Below are 20,418 nucleotides of genomic sequence, written 5' to 3'. Positions count from 1 at the left end.
AAATGAACTATTTGGGGAGTAATTATTTATTCGCTGACATGCACTACATTGTCTTTGAAAATCATTGAATCAAAGCATGTTTTTTTTTAAAATACAGTGTTAGGTTCTCATGTGTTATTTTTTTTATGTATTACACTTAAAGAAAAATAAATTACAATGGTAGTAAAGGGGTGATTTTCTAACTAGGCCAATTTCGTTATCTTTTAAAATTACACTTGATAAATGAAAACGACACGATCAATGACTAAATCATCATAAAAAAAAAAACTGCTGTCAGTTTCGAAATCATTCAAACAGGATGCTTGAGGGTAGTTGGTGTTAATATTTCCCACAATGCACTCAGAATGTCTGCGGTGTGACGTCGTTTGGTATCCTAGGGAGGGTATGTGGTGCTAAACAGCCCAAATCACATCAACAACTGGGGTTAACTAACCCCTCTAAATATTCAACACAGGTAAATGAACTACATTTCGTCATCCTGAGCGGGCTCCTGTGTCGGAGGACGTGGATGTGTCGCGTTGTCACACTGAAATAACTGCTTCTCGCAAAGACTTCAGAGTTTTGAGGTCAGCTGTCGACATTAAAACGGGTAGTGATTAGCTACTGAGCTAAGTTAGCTGCTAGCCTGTTATAACGTGAGATGACCGAGCTAAAGCAAACCCGGCTATCTTTTAGGTCTCGGTGTTTCATGTTAAATGGTTGTCCGCATAAAGGTTGAACTTGACAGCGATGGGACAGGTTTCTATTGAAGTCGTCTATACATATATATGGAGTCCCTCGTTAGCGTTGCATGTGAGACGGAGATGCTCAAGGTAGCTTTAGTCTGAACCCCAGAAAACAATATTGAGAAAATAACCCAATGGTGCGAATATTGTCGAATGGTGTACGCAGTACACGAGATAAGCCAGACACGGTATGTTCGTGTTTTTGCAAAGGCGCAACGTTAGATCCCTTGTTGTGTATCCCCCAGAAAGAGCGATAAGGTTGTGAGGTCGTTTAAAATAATGACCATATGATGGTCTTTGAAGATAATCTTATTTCCTGTGCCTCGATGACGTGAAACATTCACTTTGTGTTTCCCGTCTATGAAACTTTATAGTGGTTTTTCTTGCGTCATTGTAGGGAAAGTTCTAGATGTTTGAACCTGGCAGGCAGTTGTGGGTAGTAAAGTATTCATGGTATTTAGGTTTTTCACTTCTCTGTAGAGGTGCATCTCAATAAATTTGAATACTTTAGGATAGTTAATTTTTTTTTCTTCCACCAGCATTGTAATTTCAAAAGTCAAATCAAAGTCACATTAATTATACAGATTCACTGAGTCATTCAAAACAAGAAAATAATATTCACAAGGTGTATTCCAATGCCATCGATTTGAGTTTTTTGTTAGCTGGAAGCTAAAACCATGATATAATTCAATGTTTTGTGAATCTGTGTTTTTTAGTTAACTTCAGAAATGCGTTTCTAATTTGAATTTTAGATACACAACTTCAGAAATGCATTTCTAATTTGAATTTTAGTTACACGTATACATGACTAGAACATTTGGTTTTGTCATATCTGGTGTGATGTCCCTTTCTAAATTCTGTAAATTCTGAATTTGGAGATGGTAAGTTGTTGCTTGACATAAAATTAGACTTTTTGCGGAATTTTTTTATTTTTATTTTTTCAGCCAAATCAGACTCTGCCAATAACTGGCATTTAACGCTGATCATTTTGTTGGGATAATTTGTTGATTGATCGGCTTTGCAAAAGACATTTACACTTCGTGATCGTCAAGCACAGTATATCCAAATCCAAAAGCAAATTTATTTTTATATTGTAGGATTTATATTGTTCTTTTGACAGTACTGTAAATATCTGACAGCCAATGATTTTTTTTTAATGTTTGCAGCATAAGATAGACTGAAAAGAAACCCGTAATGCCCGGTTTTGCTCTTTTATGATTGCACTTTTCAGACTAATGTTTGGTACATTAGTCACCTTAATCAGAATATAACCCATTGAGGTTTTTCCAATTCCTGTGCTCCCTTGAAATACAAATTCCTTGACTTATGGGTTTTCTGGAAGATGAGTTTTCACTTGACGGTTTCGTTTATTTTGAGATATGAGCAATGTACTTCACAACATCCAGAAACCTACAGTGCACAGTTCCTTGCAGTGGAAAGACAGTGTTATTTGGAGGCACTAATGTAGGTAGTGTGTCAGCTCCTAACTTCACAGGTGGATGACATGATGGTTTGAAGCCAAACTTGCTAAAAATGTATTTTTCTCAATAGCTTGTCTCTTCAGATGCAAGTTAAGAGATGTGGCCAAATTAGTGGGGTGGTTCATCCACTGACTGAATAGTCGGCGGTTTCAATTCTCGCTCTGACTAGCTGCAGTCGAAGTGTCTATGGACAAGACCCTAAATTGCTTACTCATATAGTGTTAAACAAAAGACACGGTAGATGTTCATACGGGCTTTTTGACCTGGACTTCTGCTATAGGGTTCTGCCACTTGGGAAGGAAGTGCTTTCACCTATTTTGCCGAATGCGGAAGTTGGTTATGCGGAAGTTGGTTATGCAAATACCGTAAAGACCCGATAGACGAAGAATGAAGGACATCAAATATAAGAGGGTTGTTTTTTGTGTTCTAATTTTTTTGTGTTTGCAGGTTATATGCAGAGCAAATGTTATTACTGTGATTTTTTTTTTTTTTTTTTTTAAAAACTCTCCAATACTGTTCAGTGCCATTTGTGAAAAATAAAAATTGGGGGTGTTTTGTGGGGTGGCTGGAATTGATTAATTGCATATTTGTTTTGTTTTGTTTTTTTTTTTGAAAAGAGATTTGTTTTTACATGCGAGATCAGAGAGTGGTCACAGAATGAATGAAGGTCGGATCTTAAGCTGTGGTTCTCAACTCTTCTCACCCTATAACTTAGTTTCCTTTTGTTGCAAAATCGCCACCCACGTTTATCAAAGTTAATAACCAGACTTTATTACATGATCAGAATTTTTGGGGACCATCAGAGAGCTAAAAAAATGTGATCACATAATGGAGCAATGTATCTATCTAAATTACTTTTTCATTTAGTGTATATACTTGTGTACAATATCCTGAGTATCTTCAAAATTTTCTCTGGTCAGGTCATATATTCTGATGAGTCAGGTCAAACCAACTTTATAACATGACAGAAGTAATGGTTGCTAAGTTTTTGTAGTTCAATTATTGTACCTCAAATACATCAAAACTTTAAAAATGATTCAAGCACTCTTTGAATGAACACCTTCTCCCAAGCACGGATGACAACCACCACCACACATTTTTCCCCATTTTGTTCTTTTTTGACTAACACAAAACGTGTGATCAATGCTTTTGGTGGCTGTGGTAATGAGTGTGTCAGGCTGCATTTGAGTTAACAAGATAAAGTGATAATAAAAGAAGGGATGCACCGGTATTGGAATATCCGGTTTCCTCCCACATCCCAAAAGCATGCGTGGTAGGTCAATCGAAGACTAAATTGACCGTAGGTGTGTATAGTGAGGATAACTGATACAGAAATTGCACAGATGGAGTCAGCTAGTAGTGTTGATGTTCAGCTTGCCATCTGAGTGTCTTTTAACATTGCTTTATTTCCTCGTTTTTTTGGGATCTTAGAGTTTCATAATTGTTAGCTTGCTTACTAACCAAGCGTGCAGGAAATGGGCCTTGGAATAGAAGCAAAGCACAGCTAACTCAACTAGGCAGCCTAGCCAAATAAAATTATGTAACTCTATTTATATAGTGGTGGAGGGAACTGGTTGAAGTATCAGTCCCAGCCCCGTGTTTGAGCCCCGCCTCAAATAAAATCAGTATCAATCAAACGCCAAAAAAGATGCTAAAGCTAATTTCAACAGTACAACACTATATATTGTCTTTGCAAGTGTTTTCATTACGTCAAACATTTTGAGTATTTAGAAACAAATCATTGATTTCTGTTTGGAGCCCTTTAAAACAAGCTCTCTAAACAATGGATTATTAAAATAGTTGATCAGTTTGGTTAGCAATTAATTGATAAATATAATGGTAATAAACAAAGATTCATCGATTAATTGTTGCACCTGTAGTTAAAATAAAGGAGTTCATTGAACTTAATTGTGTGTTTCCTCAGATTGAACCATTGACTGGGTGAACAGTGCTAGTCCTCCTCGGGCGAGGGGAAGGAGCAACATCAGTGACCATGTCCGAAAATGGCCCTCATACAGAGGCGCCGCTGTACTTCGAGGTAGAGGTGGACCCCTTGGAAGGGGGCGACGAGGACGACGAAGATAAGGTCCACTTCAACAAGGGTGAACATCTGATGGCACAGCCCTCGTCATCCAGTGGCCGCGTGTATGACCGCACCACAGTGCTCATTGAGCGGGACCCCATCCGGCTGGACGAGGAAGGTGAGGAGGAGGGCCACTGCGGTGGTGACGAAGATGGCGTCACGTTCCTAACCGAAGGGGAAGGCGACGAGGAGGATGGCTCGCTGGCCTTCATGGCCGACTCCGATGCGATGTCACAGGGCTACGTGCACCACACCATCTCCCCAGACCAAATCCAGTTCACCATCAATCCGGGCTCCACCCCTATGCCACGCAACATTGAAGGCGCTACCCTTACCCTGCACTCGGAGTGTCCAGAGACCAAGCAAACGGAGGTAAGCCCACACAGACACAATTCTTTTACCATTCAATAATATACAGTAGGGGTGCACAATATTGGGGGAAGGTGGCAAGATGTAATTGTTTGTTCCCTGACTCCTCTGGATCATCCAAATGGTCATGGACAAACTCAAGACAGGCCTGGACTGCTGAATAAAGAAGGGGAACTTGCTTAAAACTGCCATGCATGATTTTAAACCATGACGTCTTAGTGTATTACCCACAGTATTGTTGGAAATATTGGTGCCAGCTCTCTTCAGGTCATTGACCAACTACTCCTGTGTAGTTCTGGGGCGATTCCTCACCTTTCTTAGGCTCATTGATAGGCCACAAGGTGAGACCTTACTTGAAAGCCCCAAGTCTGAGGGTGATTGACGGTCATCTTTAGCGTCTTCCATTTTCTAATAATTGCTGCAACAGTTGATCTTTTTTCACCAAGCAGCTTGCAATTACTCTGTAGCCCTTTCCAGCCTTGTGGAGGTCTATAATTTTGTCTCTGGTGTCTTTGGACAGCTCTTTCTTCTTTGCCATATTAGTAGTTGGAATCTAACTGATTGTATGGGGTGGACAGTTGTCTTTATGCAGTCAATGTTCTCAAACTGGTGCTTTCCAATTTAGAATATTAAGTGTTGGCTGACATTTTAGAGACGGACTAACAAGTCTTTGAAAGCCAACATTTTTGTTGATTGGCAGGTGTTCAAATACTTATTACATACAACATACAAATCAATTGTTAAAGAAATCATACATTGTGATTGTTGTTGAGTTCATTTGTTGCATTCTGAGAGCTATACTGCGCTGTACGTAATATGCACACATGAAAATGTTTCCTGGGTCCTCATTAGTTTTCATACAAAAAGATAAATGTATAGAATATGCTGCTGCGTGTGTTGTTTGAAATGCTATAATTTACCGTAAGATTGACATTAATCTGAATAGCATGTCTATCATTTCTTGTTATGGTATTTTAGCACTTAGCTGGTAGACTTCGTTATTTGTTTTATGTGACTGTTACTGAAAACTACAGTTGGGAGTGACAGAGAAATTGAAGCTAGAATGTGTTGCTTCTTATTTGAAAAAATGTTTTTCTGTCTGTTAACCTGTTCACAGTGTTATGTGTGATTGATGTTATGATGTTCACAGTCTGTTTCTGATTTGTTTTGCCTACTTCATAATAACTATTATGCATGTGTCTGTGACAAAAACAGTGCCCAAACCATAACATGCCTCCTTTTAATATACTGTGGTTCCAAGAGATCCATGTTTAATCTATTCCTTGATCATACCTGTAATCTTTCAAACATTTTTTTATAATTGGTTTCAAAAACTGTTTTTGTGAAATGCTGAATTTTTTTTCTGTCTTTACGCCATAATTATCAAAATACAAGTAGTAATCGATGGGCTGACAGATAAAGTTTGACTGGAATTTCCTTGGACCATGATGTTCGCAGATAATATTGAGATCTGCAGTGAAAGCAGGGAGCAGGTGGAGGAACAATTGGAAAGATGGAGCTACGCACTGGAAAGGAGAGGAATGAAGATTAGCCGAAGTAAAACAAGATATGTGTGTGAGGGACGGAGGGGGAAGAGTGAGATTACAGGGAGAAGAGATAGCGAGGGTGGACGACTTCAAACACTTGGGGTGAACAATACAGAGCAATGGAGAGCGTGGTAAGGAAGTGAAGAAACGGGTCCAAGCGGGGTGGAACAGTTGGCGGAAGGTGTCTGGTGTTCTATGCGACAGAAGAGTCTCCGCTAGGATGAAGGGCAAAGTGTATAAAACAGTGATGGGGCTGGCCATGATGTCCAGATTAGAGATGGTGGCACTGTAGAGACAACAGGAAGTAGAACTGGAGGTAGCAGAAATGAAGATGGTGAGGTTCTCGCTCGGAGTAAGCCGGTTGGATAGGATTAGAAATGAGCTCATTAGAGGGACAGACAAAGTTGGATGGTTTGGAGACTAGGTTAGAGAGAGCAAACTTCTATGGTTCGGACATGTCCGGAGGCGAGCGAGTGAGTGTATTGGTAGAAGGGTGCTAAGGATAGAGCTGCCAGGCAAAAGAGCGAGAGGAAGACCAAAGAAAAGGTTGATGGATGTTGTGAGGGAGTATATGAAGACTGGGTGTTAGAGAGGAAGTTACATGAGATGGGCTTAGATGGAAAAAGATGACACGCTGTGGCGACCCCTAATCGGGATAAGACGAAAGGAAAAGAAGAAGCAATCAAAGGCTTGAAATAGCTAATATACGTACATATATTGTTTTTGGAAAAAAATTGAAAAAATGAGGGCTATTTTGTCATTCATTTTCAAACTTCCCTTATAAGGATATATAGGTCAGTTTTGAAATTCATTTTCAATACAGAGCTCATATTAGATTAGATTTTGCAAGTGGAAATTTTGGGCATTTTATGTTGTTGGTCAGCATATGTGCATCATTTTATTTTTTGTCTGTGTTATGGTTGTGCGTTTGTCACAACACAATCACTTCATGAGACATTTTTCTGTTGACTGGCCTTCCAAGGAAGAATAGGTCTCCAAGAGGAAAATTATAGGCAGCCGCACACTGCAATGTGGCTAAACCCAACAGAACAGGCGTGCTTGATTTGGCAAGTGGTTTTAAGAGTGGCCAATCAGTTGGCCACAGGTTTTGCCACGATTATAAGAAGTGAGTCGCCAGCACACAACGTCACAGGTTACAGCTAAGCAAAATGCACACAAACTTTCACTCTTAAAACACATTTTTTTCAGTGAAACTTTCCAAACTCCAACAAGTCAGATAAATAGAGTATCTAAAACAAATATTGTTTGACATCAGGAGCACTGGGAAACACAATTTTTGATGCATTAAATCCAACTGCAGTTTTGAACAAATTTTTGGGTGTGGAATCCAATACAGATCTCAGTTTTCTCTATCATGTCACGTTTTTTTTTTTTTTTACAAAGTGGAACTAAGGAAATGAAAATATACCAGTAAATGAAACACTAAGATAGAATAGTTACAAGCTTTGAAAACTAAAAAAACAACATAAAACAAAATACAACTTTATAAACAGTATGCCCATGGTTACAAGGATAGGAGAAAAGCCAGCACAGCTCCTCTTAATTTCCTACTATGTTAGCCTTGTGTTTGCAGAAATTGATAATACTGACCTGTTAGAGCTGCACACACCTTTCACCGCACTGTCAGTTATGACTGACTGAACAAACAGCTTGCCTTGTAGGTGTAGTTTTAATGAACTGGCGAGTCTTATGTCTAATATTGTATTGGAATTTTGCTAATTTGGAGGGTAAACTGTGATGGAAAAAAAGACTGCAAATTTGGAATCAGCATGACAGGTTCACTTTTAATAAGGATGAAAATTTAAATGAGATTTTTTTTCCCCATTATTATTCCCCTGTGTAATTAACCCAATCATAATACCAGTGGACTAAAAATCGAAGCTTGCGAATAAAATCTATACGTGAGCGGTACATACCTCAGAAATTTCAAAATTGGCCAAGTTTGATTCAACCACTTCTTTCTGAGGTTGTACTTTTTTTTTTTTTCCGCACAACTCAGAATCAGCTTTAATGGCCAAGTGTGTAAAAACACACAAGGAATTTTTCTCCGGCAGTCGCTGCTGCCCTGGTACGACATTCAGAACAAAGAACAAGGAACAACATAGCAACAAGAACAAAGATCAGGAGACAAGTATTGCAAAACCCTCCAAAAAGTTGGATAAAGGAGTACGACTGCAAATGTCAAGACTTTTTAGTCTTCACATTGTAGAAAAATCATCATCATCATCATCATCAATAGTTACCTTATTGTCTTTGCTCAACTCATGCTGAGTCTCTCATTCAATGCTAAAGGTTGTTTAATCATCAAGCCACCTCATTAAATGTGAATCAAATTCCTACCCCGTTTATATACAAAGCCATTTAAGATGATTTCATTCAAATCAATTTTTCTGAAACACTCCCTTTAATGTTAATCTCAGGTGAAACGCTACCAGTGCATGTTTGAAGGCTGCACCCGAACGTATAGCACGGCGGGGAACTTGCGCACACACCAGAAGACCCATCGCGGCGAGTACACTTTCGTGTGCAACCAGCAAGGCTGCGGCAAGGCTTTCCTCACTTCATATAGCCTCAAAATCCACGTTCGTGTGCACACCAAGGAGAAACCGTTCGAGTGCGATGTGCAGGGCTGTGAAAAGGCCTTCAACACCTTATACAGGTTAGCTCATTTGACATTATCACAATGATTGATGTCAATGTGTGTCATTTACAAGTTCTGTGCTCAGTTAGTCTGTGTGTTATGGTTGAGGTCAGGTCTCTTAATTCCAACATTCGTACAGGGGCTGAAGCAATCGAATAATTTGAAGCTGACATTAACGGTAAAATCTTGGCTGTGAAGCTTTGTAGCAATCAGCCCTCCTCACTCCAAGGATCGAGGACAATGAGATTGTAAACAAAGAATTGAAATTTAAGCCTGTGTCCTTGAAAATGAAAAACTATCCTGTTTCGCAGAGACATTCATCTATTTATTTTCCAACCCCCTTATCCTCACAAGGGTCGTGGGAGTGCTGGGGCCTATCCCAGTTCAGAACGTGTGTATCACTGCACCATCAGTGACTCTGTCACAGGGACATATTAATGGAAAATATATTTTTTAATTGGTCTGTGATGGTGGTACTTGCCTGATTTGTGTGCATGTCAAGTTTATATGTATAGTCCGTAATCACGAGTCTCAAAGGATGAACAAGCCACAGTTGGTAAAGCTTGACAATGTCCCCTAATCTAAAGCCTCCGAATTGGGCGGGGGAAACTCAAAACACAATTTAGGGGGACAAAGAAACCTTGAGAACGGACCACAGATTGGAGTATCCATGTTCCAGAATGACCAGGCTCCAGGAGATATCGAGTGGGCAACTTTTCTCACACACAACGGTGCTGTAAAATGTTTATTTTAAGGCAGCGTGGGTTCAGATACTATTCAGTGACATTACGAATGTTTCTGAAGGGTCATGTATCTCTATATTTGCCCAGAGATTGACATTCTAGCATTGCTGTGTTTTGTGTAAAAAGCATAGATGGTAGTTGTTCCAGCGATTTTCACAGCATCTCTGTGTAATGAAGAACTTTTCTCAATTTTCTCATTAGGCTAAAAGCACACCAGAGACTTCACACAGGTAAAACATTCAACTGTGAATCTGAAGGATGCACAAAGTACTTTACCACTCTCAGCGACCTGAGGAAGCACATTCGCACGCACACTGGAGAGAAGCCGTTCCGGTGAGAATTTCCATTACAAGCTGATTGAGAAACAGAAAACACTTTAACTTAGTCAACATCACCTCCCTCAGATTTCTGCCCAAATAAATCCTCATGAAGACATTTTTTTTCTTGATAATTAATACGTTTTCGATGAAGTTCATTTTGGCACGACAATACGGCCTATTTAAGACTGATTTAATTTTTTTCTATGTCTCACAAGGTGCGACCACGACGGCTGTGGCAAAGCCTTTGCAGCAAGTCATCATCTAAAAACCCATGTACGGACCCACACAGGTACATTGTGTGTTCATTACAGTGATGTTCATCAGCAGAAATATTTGGAAACTCAGTGATTCCCAATCTTTTTGGAGCTAAATTGTTCCAATAACTGCAAAAATAATAACATCTCGTCCTCAGTTTACTCACAAATAGAGTCCCAAGGGATCGAAAATGTCTGGTAAATTTCTACAAAGTTTACAATATAGTTCAATGAGTAATAGAATCGTAATAAACAAATCAATCAAGACAAATCTCCTCACTCTCAATTCACTATTCAGAGCGAGCCTTGAATTTTGTAAATTCCTGGGTTTATTGCCATCCAAATGTTACAGAGTCCATATTTTAGTACAGAATTCACTGAACCTTGACTCATTGTGACCGTAACACTGATTATTCTGGATATTGGGGGAAAAAAATCTGACATTAGCGGTACGTCCACAGTGAAGAGCACCTTGGTGCTTGGTTTTTTTTCTTTTTTTAATATTGCCCTGTGGCTGCCAAGCCACAGAGGCTGAAGTTCCGTTTGCGTTCAGTGTCAACGCTTCGTAAGTCACTGATCATCACCTCCATCGGAGCAAATAAGTGACAGTACTTAATCATGATACAAATATCACGAAGCGAGGATGATGAGTGGATGCACAAAGACGTTGTCAAGCTATGGCAATTGCGAAGCTATTGTTACATGCCGTCACAAAATATTAAAAATAAATGATTTTGTCATATAGGTCTGGCTTGAAACCACGTTTTTGTGGAGAGTAACCAACTTTAAACAACAAAGTGACCAATTAATGTGATTTGAAACCCATAAACACAGGGAACTTTATCTGGACTGGAAAGTAAAGCAATGGAAAAAAAATGCTGTAATTGTTGTTTTTTTTCCCCTATTTCTTTTCTGAACAGTAAAACGTGCACTGCACAGTTACCTCTTTTTAGGACCCTGGCACTGGCTGCACGCTATGAAAAATTTGTTGTTGGTTCAAAGTTTTAAACTAAAGATGTAACCATCTCCACTGATATTTTGATGTTTCAGGTCAGCTAGTGTTTAGTATATGCCACAAGACACAGCTAGCTAAGATGAGGTAAATTCACAAATGTGAATGTAAATTGCTATTTTAATTTGAGCAAACACGTCTTTACAATGTGGGGAGTGAGATGCTGTGCGATGAGGGTGCGCACAATTTCCACTTAGCGTCGGAACTTGGAAAATTTGTGAAATGTAAGCCCAAAATTTTGCCCTCCTACCAATTCTCAGGCTTCCAGATATCCAACAAAACATCTAAATATACATGTAGTCTTTTCCGTGAGAAGCAGATAGCTCATCATGGCGAGGGGGCCTAATGTTTGCTATTCATAATAACGAGACACCTCTCTATCTACAGAAAGTAGAAGGTGCAGGTGGAGGAGATTCACAAAAGCAGTGAAAAAGATGATGAATTTCAACCTCCATTTCTTTCTTTACATTGTGTTAAAGGAACATTAAAACATGAACTTGCAAATGTGCGACCAGATGAAATCTTTGCTTGCATATACTGGAAGGAAAAGGATTTCATATGTGACCATTATGTCACAATCTGGAACCCTGACTAGTGCTTTATAATACATTTTAATGTTGGTCAGTATGGTGGTACTTGGTTTAAAAAAATATGAAAATCACTGCTCTTGTGGAGGAGCATTTACCTGTTCTGCTTGTCGTGATATCTATCTGACAGATAAATTTACAGCAATTATATGAAAAAATAATTTTCAGAGCATTTTTGTGAAATTGAACAATTTCCCATGGCACATCTGATGATCCCTTATGACAAAAGGGGTTGTAAATCACTGTGGTAACCAAAAACATTTGTTTTTGGCTATGGCTTTATTTGAAACTCTCCGTCGAGAACAATCGAACTGAATGTTCTGTTAATCTGAAGCCCCAGGTTCATTGGAATAAAGTTGGTTTGTCTGATACTCTGTTTAAATCCTTTTACAGGTGAAAAGCCTTTCAACTGTCCGAGTGACGGCTGCGAGAAGACATTCAGCAGCCAGTACAGTTTGAAGAGTCATATTCGGGGTCACGACAAAGCACAGCCATTCAGCGTCACCCTCACTCACCCCCTGTCCGAAGTGAGTCACGACACCATGATGTCTCTCTTCAGTGACTTCTAATATTCACTTCCTATGATAGGCAGGCTTGCGCGCTTTATCTAACAGTGACATCTTGTTTCTGTGACAAGTTAGAAACTTATAAGTGGGATTCATTGTTTTCTTTTTTAACAGGATGCAAATCATTCACTATGCCTCAGTGACTTAAGTCTGATCTCCACTGACTCTGAGCTTCGAGAGCAACTACACAATGTAAGTCAAGCTCAATTCTGTGGATTTAGAGTAAACTCAAATTGGATGTCGGAAACATTATTAACCGAGAACTCCCTATATTCTATATAGACACATTATAACTTTGTGACTATGCAACATATACAGTATACAACACCAGTGATTTCCAAGCTTAATGAAGCCAAGTCACATATTTTATAATCGAAAAATCTCACGGCACATGAACAATCAAAAACATCATGAATAGTGGATACATTCATTACTGTATGTACTTCCTGCCATCTAATTGAAGAGCATTTATTTGTTCCGTCTGTTACTTTTCTATGAGTATTATTTTAATATTTGGGGGGGCAATTATGTAAAATATAATAATTTCTCATGGTACACCTGGAAAGCATTCAGTGGACACTCATGTGCTGTGGCACAATGGTTGGGAATCACTCTAGTAGACTACAGTATTGTATATTGTATTGTATTGTACAATATATTGGACATTAGTTTCAATCCAAGGTCATCTTTCTTGGATCTTTCTTCTTGTCTCTAATTATGGGGGTGAATAGCAGACCATAGCAGAATTGTCCTTTGATCAAAAATCTTCATCAGTATCTGAATCAGAATCATCTTTATCTACCAAGTATGTCAGAAACACACAAGGAATTTATCTGGGGTAGTTGGAGCCGCTCTATCACGACAACCAACAGTTATTGACAAAGAATACTTTTGAGACATACAAAAATACAGTCATTCATCATAAAAAAGATTACCAGTAATGCAATTTTCTTTGACTGCGGTGCAAATCATGCCAAGTCCTCAAGGAATTTCGAGCAGTTGGAAATGACTTATAGAACCATACTCTGGTAACGTAATCACTGTGCAAATGGCGCAGACTTCAAGAAATGTTTGTACTTTAAAGTGACTCGTATTGGAATAATCTGGAACTGTGTCAATTGAGACAAAGTCTGGTGAAGACTCCATAATATTTTCCTAGTCTTCCCATGTGTAAGGGAGACGTAATCTCTCTGAAGACGAATGAAACACAAAAACACAAATACTCGAGAGCACATAGCTGATTATTGCAATGCATAGGAATTGAAATAATTAATTTTCAGAAAAACTCGCATACGTATGCTTGGGTTAAGTTCGTGTGTATGCCTGTAACTTTTTTTTTATATGTACATGCATTTCACATACATGAAAAATGCTGTAAACTGTAAATGGATTGATTGATTGATTTTGTTTGATTATGGAACACAAGAGGAAATGGGCTGGTTTGTGGAAGAGAAACGTCCAGGACTCCTACTAATTACACCCACTAAATAGTCTAATATTGTGTTGTATTTGGAATAATCATATTAATATAATGTCATATAAATATAAATATATACCTGTCCATGTCGCTGACAGTGAAGTGGTACAATCACCTTTTAATTAGTAATGTATGTGTGCGCGTTTGTGTTTGAATTGTTGCCTGTCTCTATACCGTGCATACATGTAAATGACATGGCTTCTGGCAAAATTTTCCATTTTGAAGTTAAAATAAGCCAATTATATTTCACAGGCGTTGAGTCAGCTGGGATAGGCTCCAGCACACTGCAACCCTGAACAGGATCAATGATGTTGCGGATGGATGGATACGTGTCCTTCTGAATGTCTTTACATTAAACTGGTCTGTGATTTTTAAAAAAAAAAAAAAAAAATGTTTAGTTGGTAACTGCGGGACTGTGTTGAAAAAAAATTATTTAACGACTTTGAGTGAAATTTGATCATGGTATAGTCAACTACAAAAGCATCTATCTTACCCTACGACCCACCCAATATTTGTTTTTTGTTTTTTTTTTTTAAATCTGGATTTGAGACTGGCTGTGGCTGGGTTTTGGAACAATGGATACCAATCAAATGCGTTTCTTCTTCAGGTCATGGTAGCAATTGTAGCTTCCAAATGGAGCAGGGAGGCAGTTTGAGCTTATGTTTGCAATTCAGATGTTGATTTAGTACTTGTTCAAATTGGGTAACCACAATTTCTTTTGATTTTCTAATTCACTCCAGGCACAGAATTTGGACCTGAACAATGTGACCCCTGTGAAAATCTTTGAGCTCATGTTCCAGAGTCCTGAAAATAGTGTCAGCCAAGATGAGACCCAGCCAAGTGGTAAGAATATTTCCAAACCTGTTGTGTGTCGCATTTGTTTTATGTCTGCTCATCCACGCTTGATGCCTCCTCAGAGAGTCTTGCTGAGCGCTTCGGCCTTGAGACTCCGACCCTGCCGACGATGACTGAGGCTTCATCTCTGATTTCATACTCTCTCACATCCACCTGCGCGTCTTCCTGCTCCCACACGGCCACTCTTGTGGAGGCTCCTACTTCCTCTCAGGCCCTCGTACCCGCCTCCGCTGCTGCCTCCACCTCCGCTCAACCGGCTGCTTTCGTTCACATCTCCGACAGGCCCGTTCAGACTTCTGTCCAAGTGCCGAACGACGTCGCCGCACAGCACTACGTCACATTGTCGTCGACAATACTTCAGCGTGACACCGTGGCCCAGACTGGTCAGCAAATCTCGGCATCTGCTCCGGTGGCTCCAGTGCCGTGCGTTACACCAGCCACATCGGTTGTCGCGGGCTCCGCCTCGGATGATGTGACAGCTGTAGCTCAATCTTTGCCTTTGGCCAGTAATACCATATCTGGTTCTTGTCCTGCTACCATCACCATTGCACCGACTCAGAACCTATTGCAGCCCAGCCTGGTTATGTCTGACCAGAACCTTCAGTGGATCCTGAGCAGTGCCGCTAACAGCCAGCAGAATCCTGAACAGGCAGTGAGTTATGAACATAGCGATAACTCATCACTTTGATTCTTGTGTATCAATTCACAACTGTCCAATACAGTGTTGCCCCATTCGCGGGGGTTACGTTCCTTAGACCCCCGCGAATAAGAAAAATCTGAATAATGATTGCAGTATTAATGTTCCTTTTATGATATGTACTATATTTTGCAACCATAAGATGCACTTAAAAGTCTTAAATATTCTCCAAAATGGACAGCCTACCTTATGTGCATAATTGTTGTTTGACGTTATCTGATGAAGTACACTTGGAACACACTGGTTACATTGTTAGCATGCATGCCAGCACTTCTTTGAGCGTGTGTGTAAGCTACCATATGATGGCGCTCACGCAACACTTGCAAATCTTAGAACTCAGTGTGCACATAATGTGCACCACTTTGTAAGGCGTCATGTTTTATGTGGTGCCTCGTCTATTTAGAAGAGAATTTAAGACCTCTACAATCTTAAAAATTTATCTTGAAAAAAAATATGGTAAATTTAAAGTGTAAAGCAAAAACCTTGGGAGACCAAAATCCCCAAATATGCGTGGCTGCGAACGGTGAACTGCGAATGGACAAGGGCACACTGTATTCAAATGCAAATTCCTCTTGGGGAATTAGGGAGCAGAAAGCTGCAGTTATTTTCAAAGTTCACAACATACGGGGAAAATATACAGGATATATTTACATACAGCACTGATACTTAACTAATACAACTACTGGTATTGACACTAAAATTGTATACTGCACTGAGTATTATGTAATATTCCTTCACAGTCACAAGGTGGTCCAAAAGTGGAGAAGGTGTTCTTCACTACAGCCATACCAGTGGGGGGAAATGCTGGTAAGATTTTTTTTTTAAGTCTTCTAAAGTAGAAAATATAAATCCGGGTTAGGCAACTTAAATGATAAAGTGGGTACCACAATACTTTGCGGGAATTGGAAATTTTTGCATGGCAGTAGTAGACTACAGGAAAGTTTTACGAAATTTGGACATTTCAGATTTTTTTTCTATCAAAATTTGAAGCATATCATCATCACCTTGATACAAATATGTATTTGCTTTCCTGACAGCCCTAACATCTGAAGAGTGCTTTTATTCCCTAACTCATGTCTTCGGTTGGCTTTTGATAGCACAATAATAATGTTTTTACTGATAAATGAGGCTTATTGAATTTTAGGTGTTGGGCCTAGTTTTTTTTTTTTTTTTTGTTAGTGAATAAGAAATGTACTGTATGTATGTATGTTTTTGGGGTTTTTTTAGGGAGCTCAGTCCAACAGATTGGCCTGAGCCTGCCCGTCATCATCATCAAGCAGGAGGAGTCGTGTCAGTGCCACTGTGCCTGCAAGGACATGACTAAAGACAAGAATGCTGCATCAGCGGCCTCCACCGCAGCGCAGCAGCAACCACCAGACACGACTCCTCCTCCTCCGCAGCCCCAGGAGCCTTCATGTCATCCAGCCACCGCCTCTTCTTCTCCGTGCTGCCTCCCCGAGTCTTCCTCCAAGGTGGGTGAAGTCAATCCCTCTTCAGCTCAGACCTTCCTCCAGTCGGCATTGTCGTCCTCGCATGGGCTTGCCAATATGGACGTGTCAGACTTCCTCTCGCTGCAGAGCCCGGAAACTGCCGCTAACATCGAGGCCCTACTACTCGTCACTGACGACTTCAGCATGGCCACGGAAGGCAATCCTTAGACAAGTGTGTTTTCAGTGTGTGTGAGGGACATCTCGCCTCTCTCCTTTAATAGTGCGTGCTTCAAATCTCCTGTACCTTCAGTGCATTCTCCTCTCTGTGGCATTGTGCGACATACCTGCACATACTTTTGAATCTCTGCAGTAGTTGAGTTCACTGTTAAAAGATAAAAATGACAATGAATGCAGGGAAAATGCAGAAGTTTTTTTTTTTTCCTGGGGGGTTAGGGGAATAATAATACACTTACTGAATTTGTATATATATGTCACTGATGACATCCAGTCTAATTGTGCTGTCCAGACACTGAAATCGCGAGAGTTCCCATTTTCCTGACTCAGAGCAGGTGTGTTGTACTGCACACCAAAAAAAAATAAATAATCCTGACACATGCTTGGAGCTGGTTTTAATGCACTGATCAAGTAGCTCCCAGTACAATACACGGGTGGATACGCTTGTAAACAATTAGAAAAGATGTGATTTATCGCAAATTTAGATTTGAGCCACCCAGTTAAAATGGCTGCATCGTTTCCCTGTAACTTAACGCTATTTTAATATTGTACATTATAATTTATTTAAACCTTTAATTTCCTATTCGCAATGCTGTCATGATAGATTGAATCTTTTATTAATTTATTCTCAACTTTTTTTTTTTTTTGTGTTAATGAATAACTTTCCTCTTTGGAAAGAGAATTCCCATGATAATGTCCTCACTGCAACCACAACTACTACTGTCTCTATGATTGTAGGGCTGTGACCCTCTCAGGAAGGCATATAGGGTCATAACCGATCCCTCCATTTTGTTTGCACCCACCCCACTTGTGTTTTACTGCTGCACTCTTCCTTGTACTGCCACTCTAATCTTATTAAAAAAGGGCAGCTCACCATTTGTGGACACAATAGCTGCAACTGCATCATTGGAAACCATAGGGTGGGAAACCTGAAGCCCGCCATGCAATTAATTATAATTACCATTTTCTAAACTGCTTGTTCTCATTTAGATTGTCGCTCAGATGGAGCCTCGACGAGCTGACTTTATTGTAGAGGTGCAGAACACCAGCCAGCCAATTGCAGGCAGTTTTAATCAGATCGCTTTATGCTCAATTCCAAAACTTCATGTGCTGCTCACAAAAAGTTAGTGATACTCTGCTTTTGGGTGAAACTTCTGGATTACACTAAATTGTACTATTATCTTTAGAGGTGAATTTAGGCCCACCAGACAACAAGCGACGCAACTGGACTGGACAATCCCAAACATATTACTACACTCTTCTACTCTCCCTTGCACACACTTGGCAATTGACCTCTTTGCATATACCAATTCACTGCAACAGAGAAACAGCAACCTCAATTTTTCTTACCAGGAAAGGTATTGAATTACCATGATTGACGATTGTGAAGGAAAGCGTTTTGCCCTGTCCACTGTACCAATATTATAATAAGAAGTGGAAAAAAATGGGTCAAAACGTGCATATTTTAGAGGGTATTGGGAATTCATTGACTGCACTTTTTTTTGTGTGACCATGCTTTGCTTTTAAGCCAAGGGGTCATGTGAATAAAACCATAACTGTTGTAAAACAATTGTTGCTGTGAGACAGAATACTCACATTACCAAAATCACTACTTTGCAGGAAATTGGAAAAAAAAAAAAAAAAGCATTTTGCTCGAGATATTGACACCACATCATTCATGTTAGTATTGTCTTATATTGTTAGAATATATACCTTTGTGGATAAAATTGGATTAATTATAGGAGTGGAAGTGGCACGCTGGGTCAGCTGGAAAGCGTTGGCCTCACAGTTCTTAGGTCCCGGGTTCAATCCCGGTTCCACCTGTGTGGCATTTGCATGTTCTCCCCATGCCTGCGTGGGTTTTCTCCGGGCACTCCGCTTTCCTCCCACATCCCCAAAACATGCAACATTAATTGGACACTCTAAATTGCCCATAGGTATGATTGTGAGTGCAGCTGTTTGTCTTGATGTTCCCTGCAATTGGCTGGCAACCAGTTCTGGGTGTACACTGTCTCCTGCCCGTTGACAACTGGGATAGGCTCCAGCATGGCCTGTGACCATTGTGAGGATAAGCGGCTAAGAAGATGGATGGATGGATGGGTGGATGGATGGATATCTATAGTGGGTTAATTATTGAACATATTTGGACATGACGTTCTATTTGCATCTGCGACACTATTCACTTGCACTTCAAATTTCAAATAGCAGGAAAACCATTTGCAGATTGTTGGTATATGCAGGAAAACTAGTTGCAGAATCACACTTCGCAACCGTTCGGTGGTGTTCAGTCACGTCGCTTGCTGTACCAATGTACAACATGGTTGCTCTATGTCCCAACCAATGCATTTCCAAGGATATCCAATTCTTTGCCTTCCTGCGAATCTTTCAGTCTGTTTAGAAAATTCTGATGACGCTGTAGCACAGTCAAAGCTCGTTGGAGACTCCCTACGAGGTTCGTACTTAGTCTGTCAAAATGTAAACAGCATACTGAAGTGGACTGTTTATATGCCAATTCCTCTTAACACCAGGAAATGTATTGGTGGATTTATGTGCATTCAAAGTTGCATTTTGTATTCATCCTAAATACAGAAGCAGAACACCCTTAATTTTGAGTACCCCCCCCCCCCCCAAAAAAAAAAAAATGTATTCAGGGAGATGGAAACGTTTACACATCCCTGGCTTGAGTGGTCCACCCGATATAGTATTTTTTGGGCAAAATACTTGTAGTTTGGAGCCAAAATACTTGGTTACATCGTGGAAGACTTTTGGGACCACTGAACCCCTGTTTTACATTCATTTAATTTACTTTGGACACAATGCAGCAAATGATCTGAAACACACTTTTCTTCTCCACATTGTTTCACAAAAAACATATTGTCAGTTTAGATGGCCGCTACAGTAAAAAAACTGCAGTCGCGCATGTCCTAAACTCTAAACCATTCCAGATATGCAGTATTACGAGGGTCCAAATGACAAGAAAACATTAAGGCAAGAGGAATGAACTATGCAATTTTTAAGTAAAGCATGCACACACAAATGCCCTGACACAATCTCTTTGTTTGTTAAGTATCGTGTTAGAGTATTTTTATATTATGCATAACTACACTTGCAGGTTAGGTATTTTATAATATATATGGAAAGAGGGACGATATTACCACACATGCCAACTGCACATGATATAGGAGTTTTATTTTACTGCTTGGATGGTGTGACCACTGAGGAATCCTTCCATCATTAGGAAACGGGTTAATATCAGTCTGGTTTGAAGGTGCACTTGCATTGTTGAAAGATTCTGTTTTAAGAATTACTATGTTCAATAAAAAGATATCCACGTATATATACACATACAAACACATTCGGGGCCAACTTATCATTT

At 39.8% G+C, this 20,418-nt stretch overlaps 1 protein-coding gene across 3 annotated transcripts; it reads left to right on the top strand.

Moving 5' to 3' along the window:
* Window positions 1–313: 313 nt before the first annotated feature.
* Window positions 314–19,657, top strand: mtf1 (metal-regulatory transcription factor 1). Of its 3 annotated transcripts, XM_061819260.1 has the most exons (12): window positions 314–454; window positions 4,131–4,661; window positions 8,647–8,885; window positions 9,812–9,943; window positions 10,146–10,219; window positions 12,177–12,310; window positions 12,464–12,541; window positions 14,567–14,669; window positions 14,744–15,333; window positions 16,119–16,185; window positions 16,606–16,850; window positions 16,956–19,657. In XM_061819260.1, exons 2-12 carry the CDS (start codon window positions 4,200–4,202, stop codon window positions 17,034–17,036), a joined length of 2,205 nt encoding a protein of 734 aa, XP_061675244.1. In that variant the 5' UTR covers window positions 314–454; window positions 4,131–4,199; the 3' UTR covers window positions 17,037–19,657. The 3 variants fall into 3 exon arrangements, with proteins under 3 accessions (XP_061675244.1, XP_061675242.1, XP_061675243.1); XM_061819258.1 differs by having other exon boundaries at window positions 16,606–19,657; XM_061819259.1 differs by having other exon boundaries at window positions 345–566; window positions 16,606–19,657.
* Window positions 19,658–20,418: the final 761 nt, after the last annotated feature.

The sequence above is a fragment of the Syngnathoides biaculeatus genome, chromosome 5, assembly GCF_019802595.1.
Source record: "Syngnathoides biaculeatus isolate LvHL_M chromosome 5, ASM1980259v1, whole genome shotgun sequence".
Lineage (NCBI taxonomy): Eukaryota > Metazoa > Chordata > Actinopteri > Syngnathiformes > Syngnathidae > Syngnathoides > Syngnathoides biaculeatus.
Note: the sequence above shows the minus strand (reverse complement) of the source record. Positions and strands in the feature narration are given on the sequence as shown.

What these genes read in the sequence shown, in the direction of transcription:
- mtf1 (XM_061819258.1), top strand. Translation starts at nt 4,200, where the DNA reads ATGTCCGAAAATGGCCCTCATACAGAGGCGCCGCTGTACTTCGAGGTA. An exon ending in TCACTCACCCCCTGTCCGAA is followed by an intron (nt 12,311 to 12,463) that starts GTGAGTCACGAC and finishes CTTTTTTAACAG; the next exon opens with GATGCAAATCATTCACTATG. An exon ending in AGCAGAATCCTGAACAGGCA is followed by an intron (nt 15,334 to 16,118) that starts GTGAGTTATGAA and finishes ATTCCTTCACAG; the next exon opens with TCACAAGGTGGTCCAAAAGT.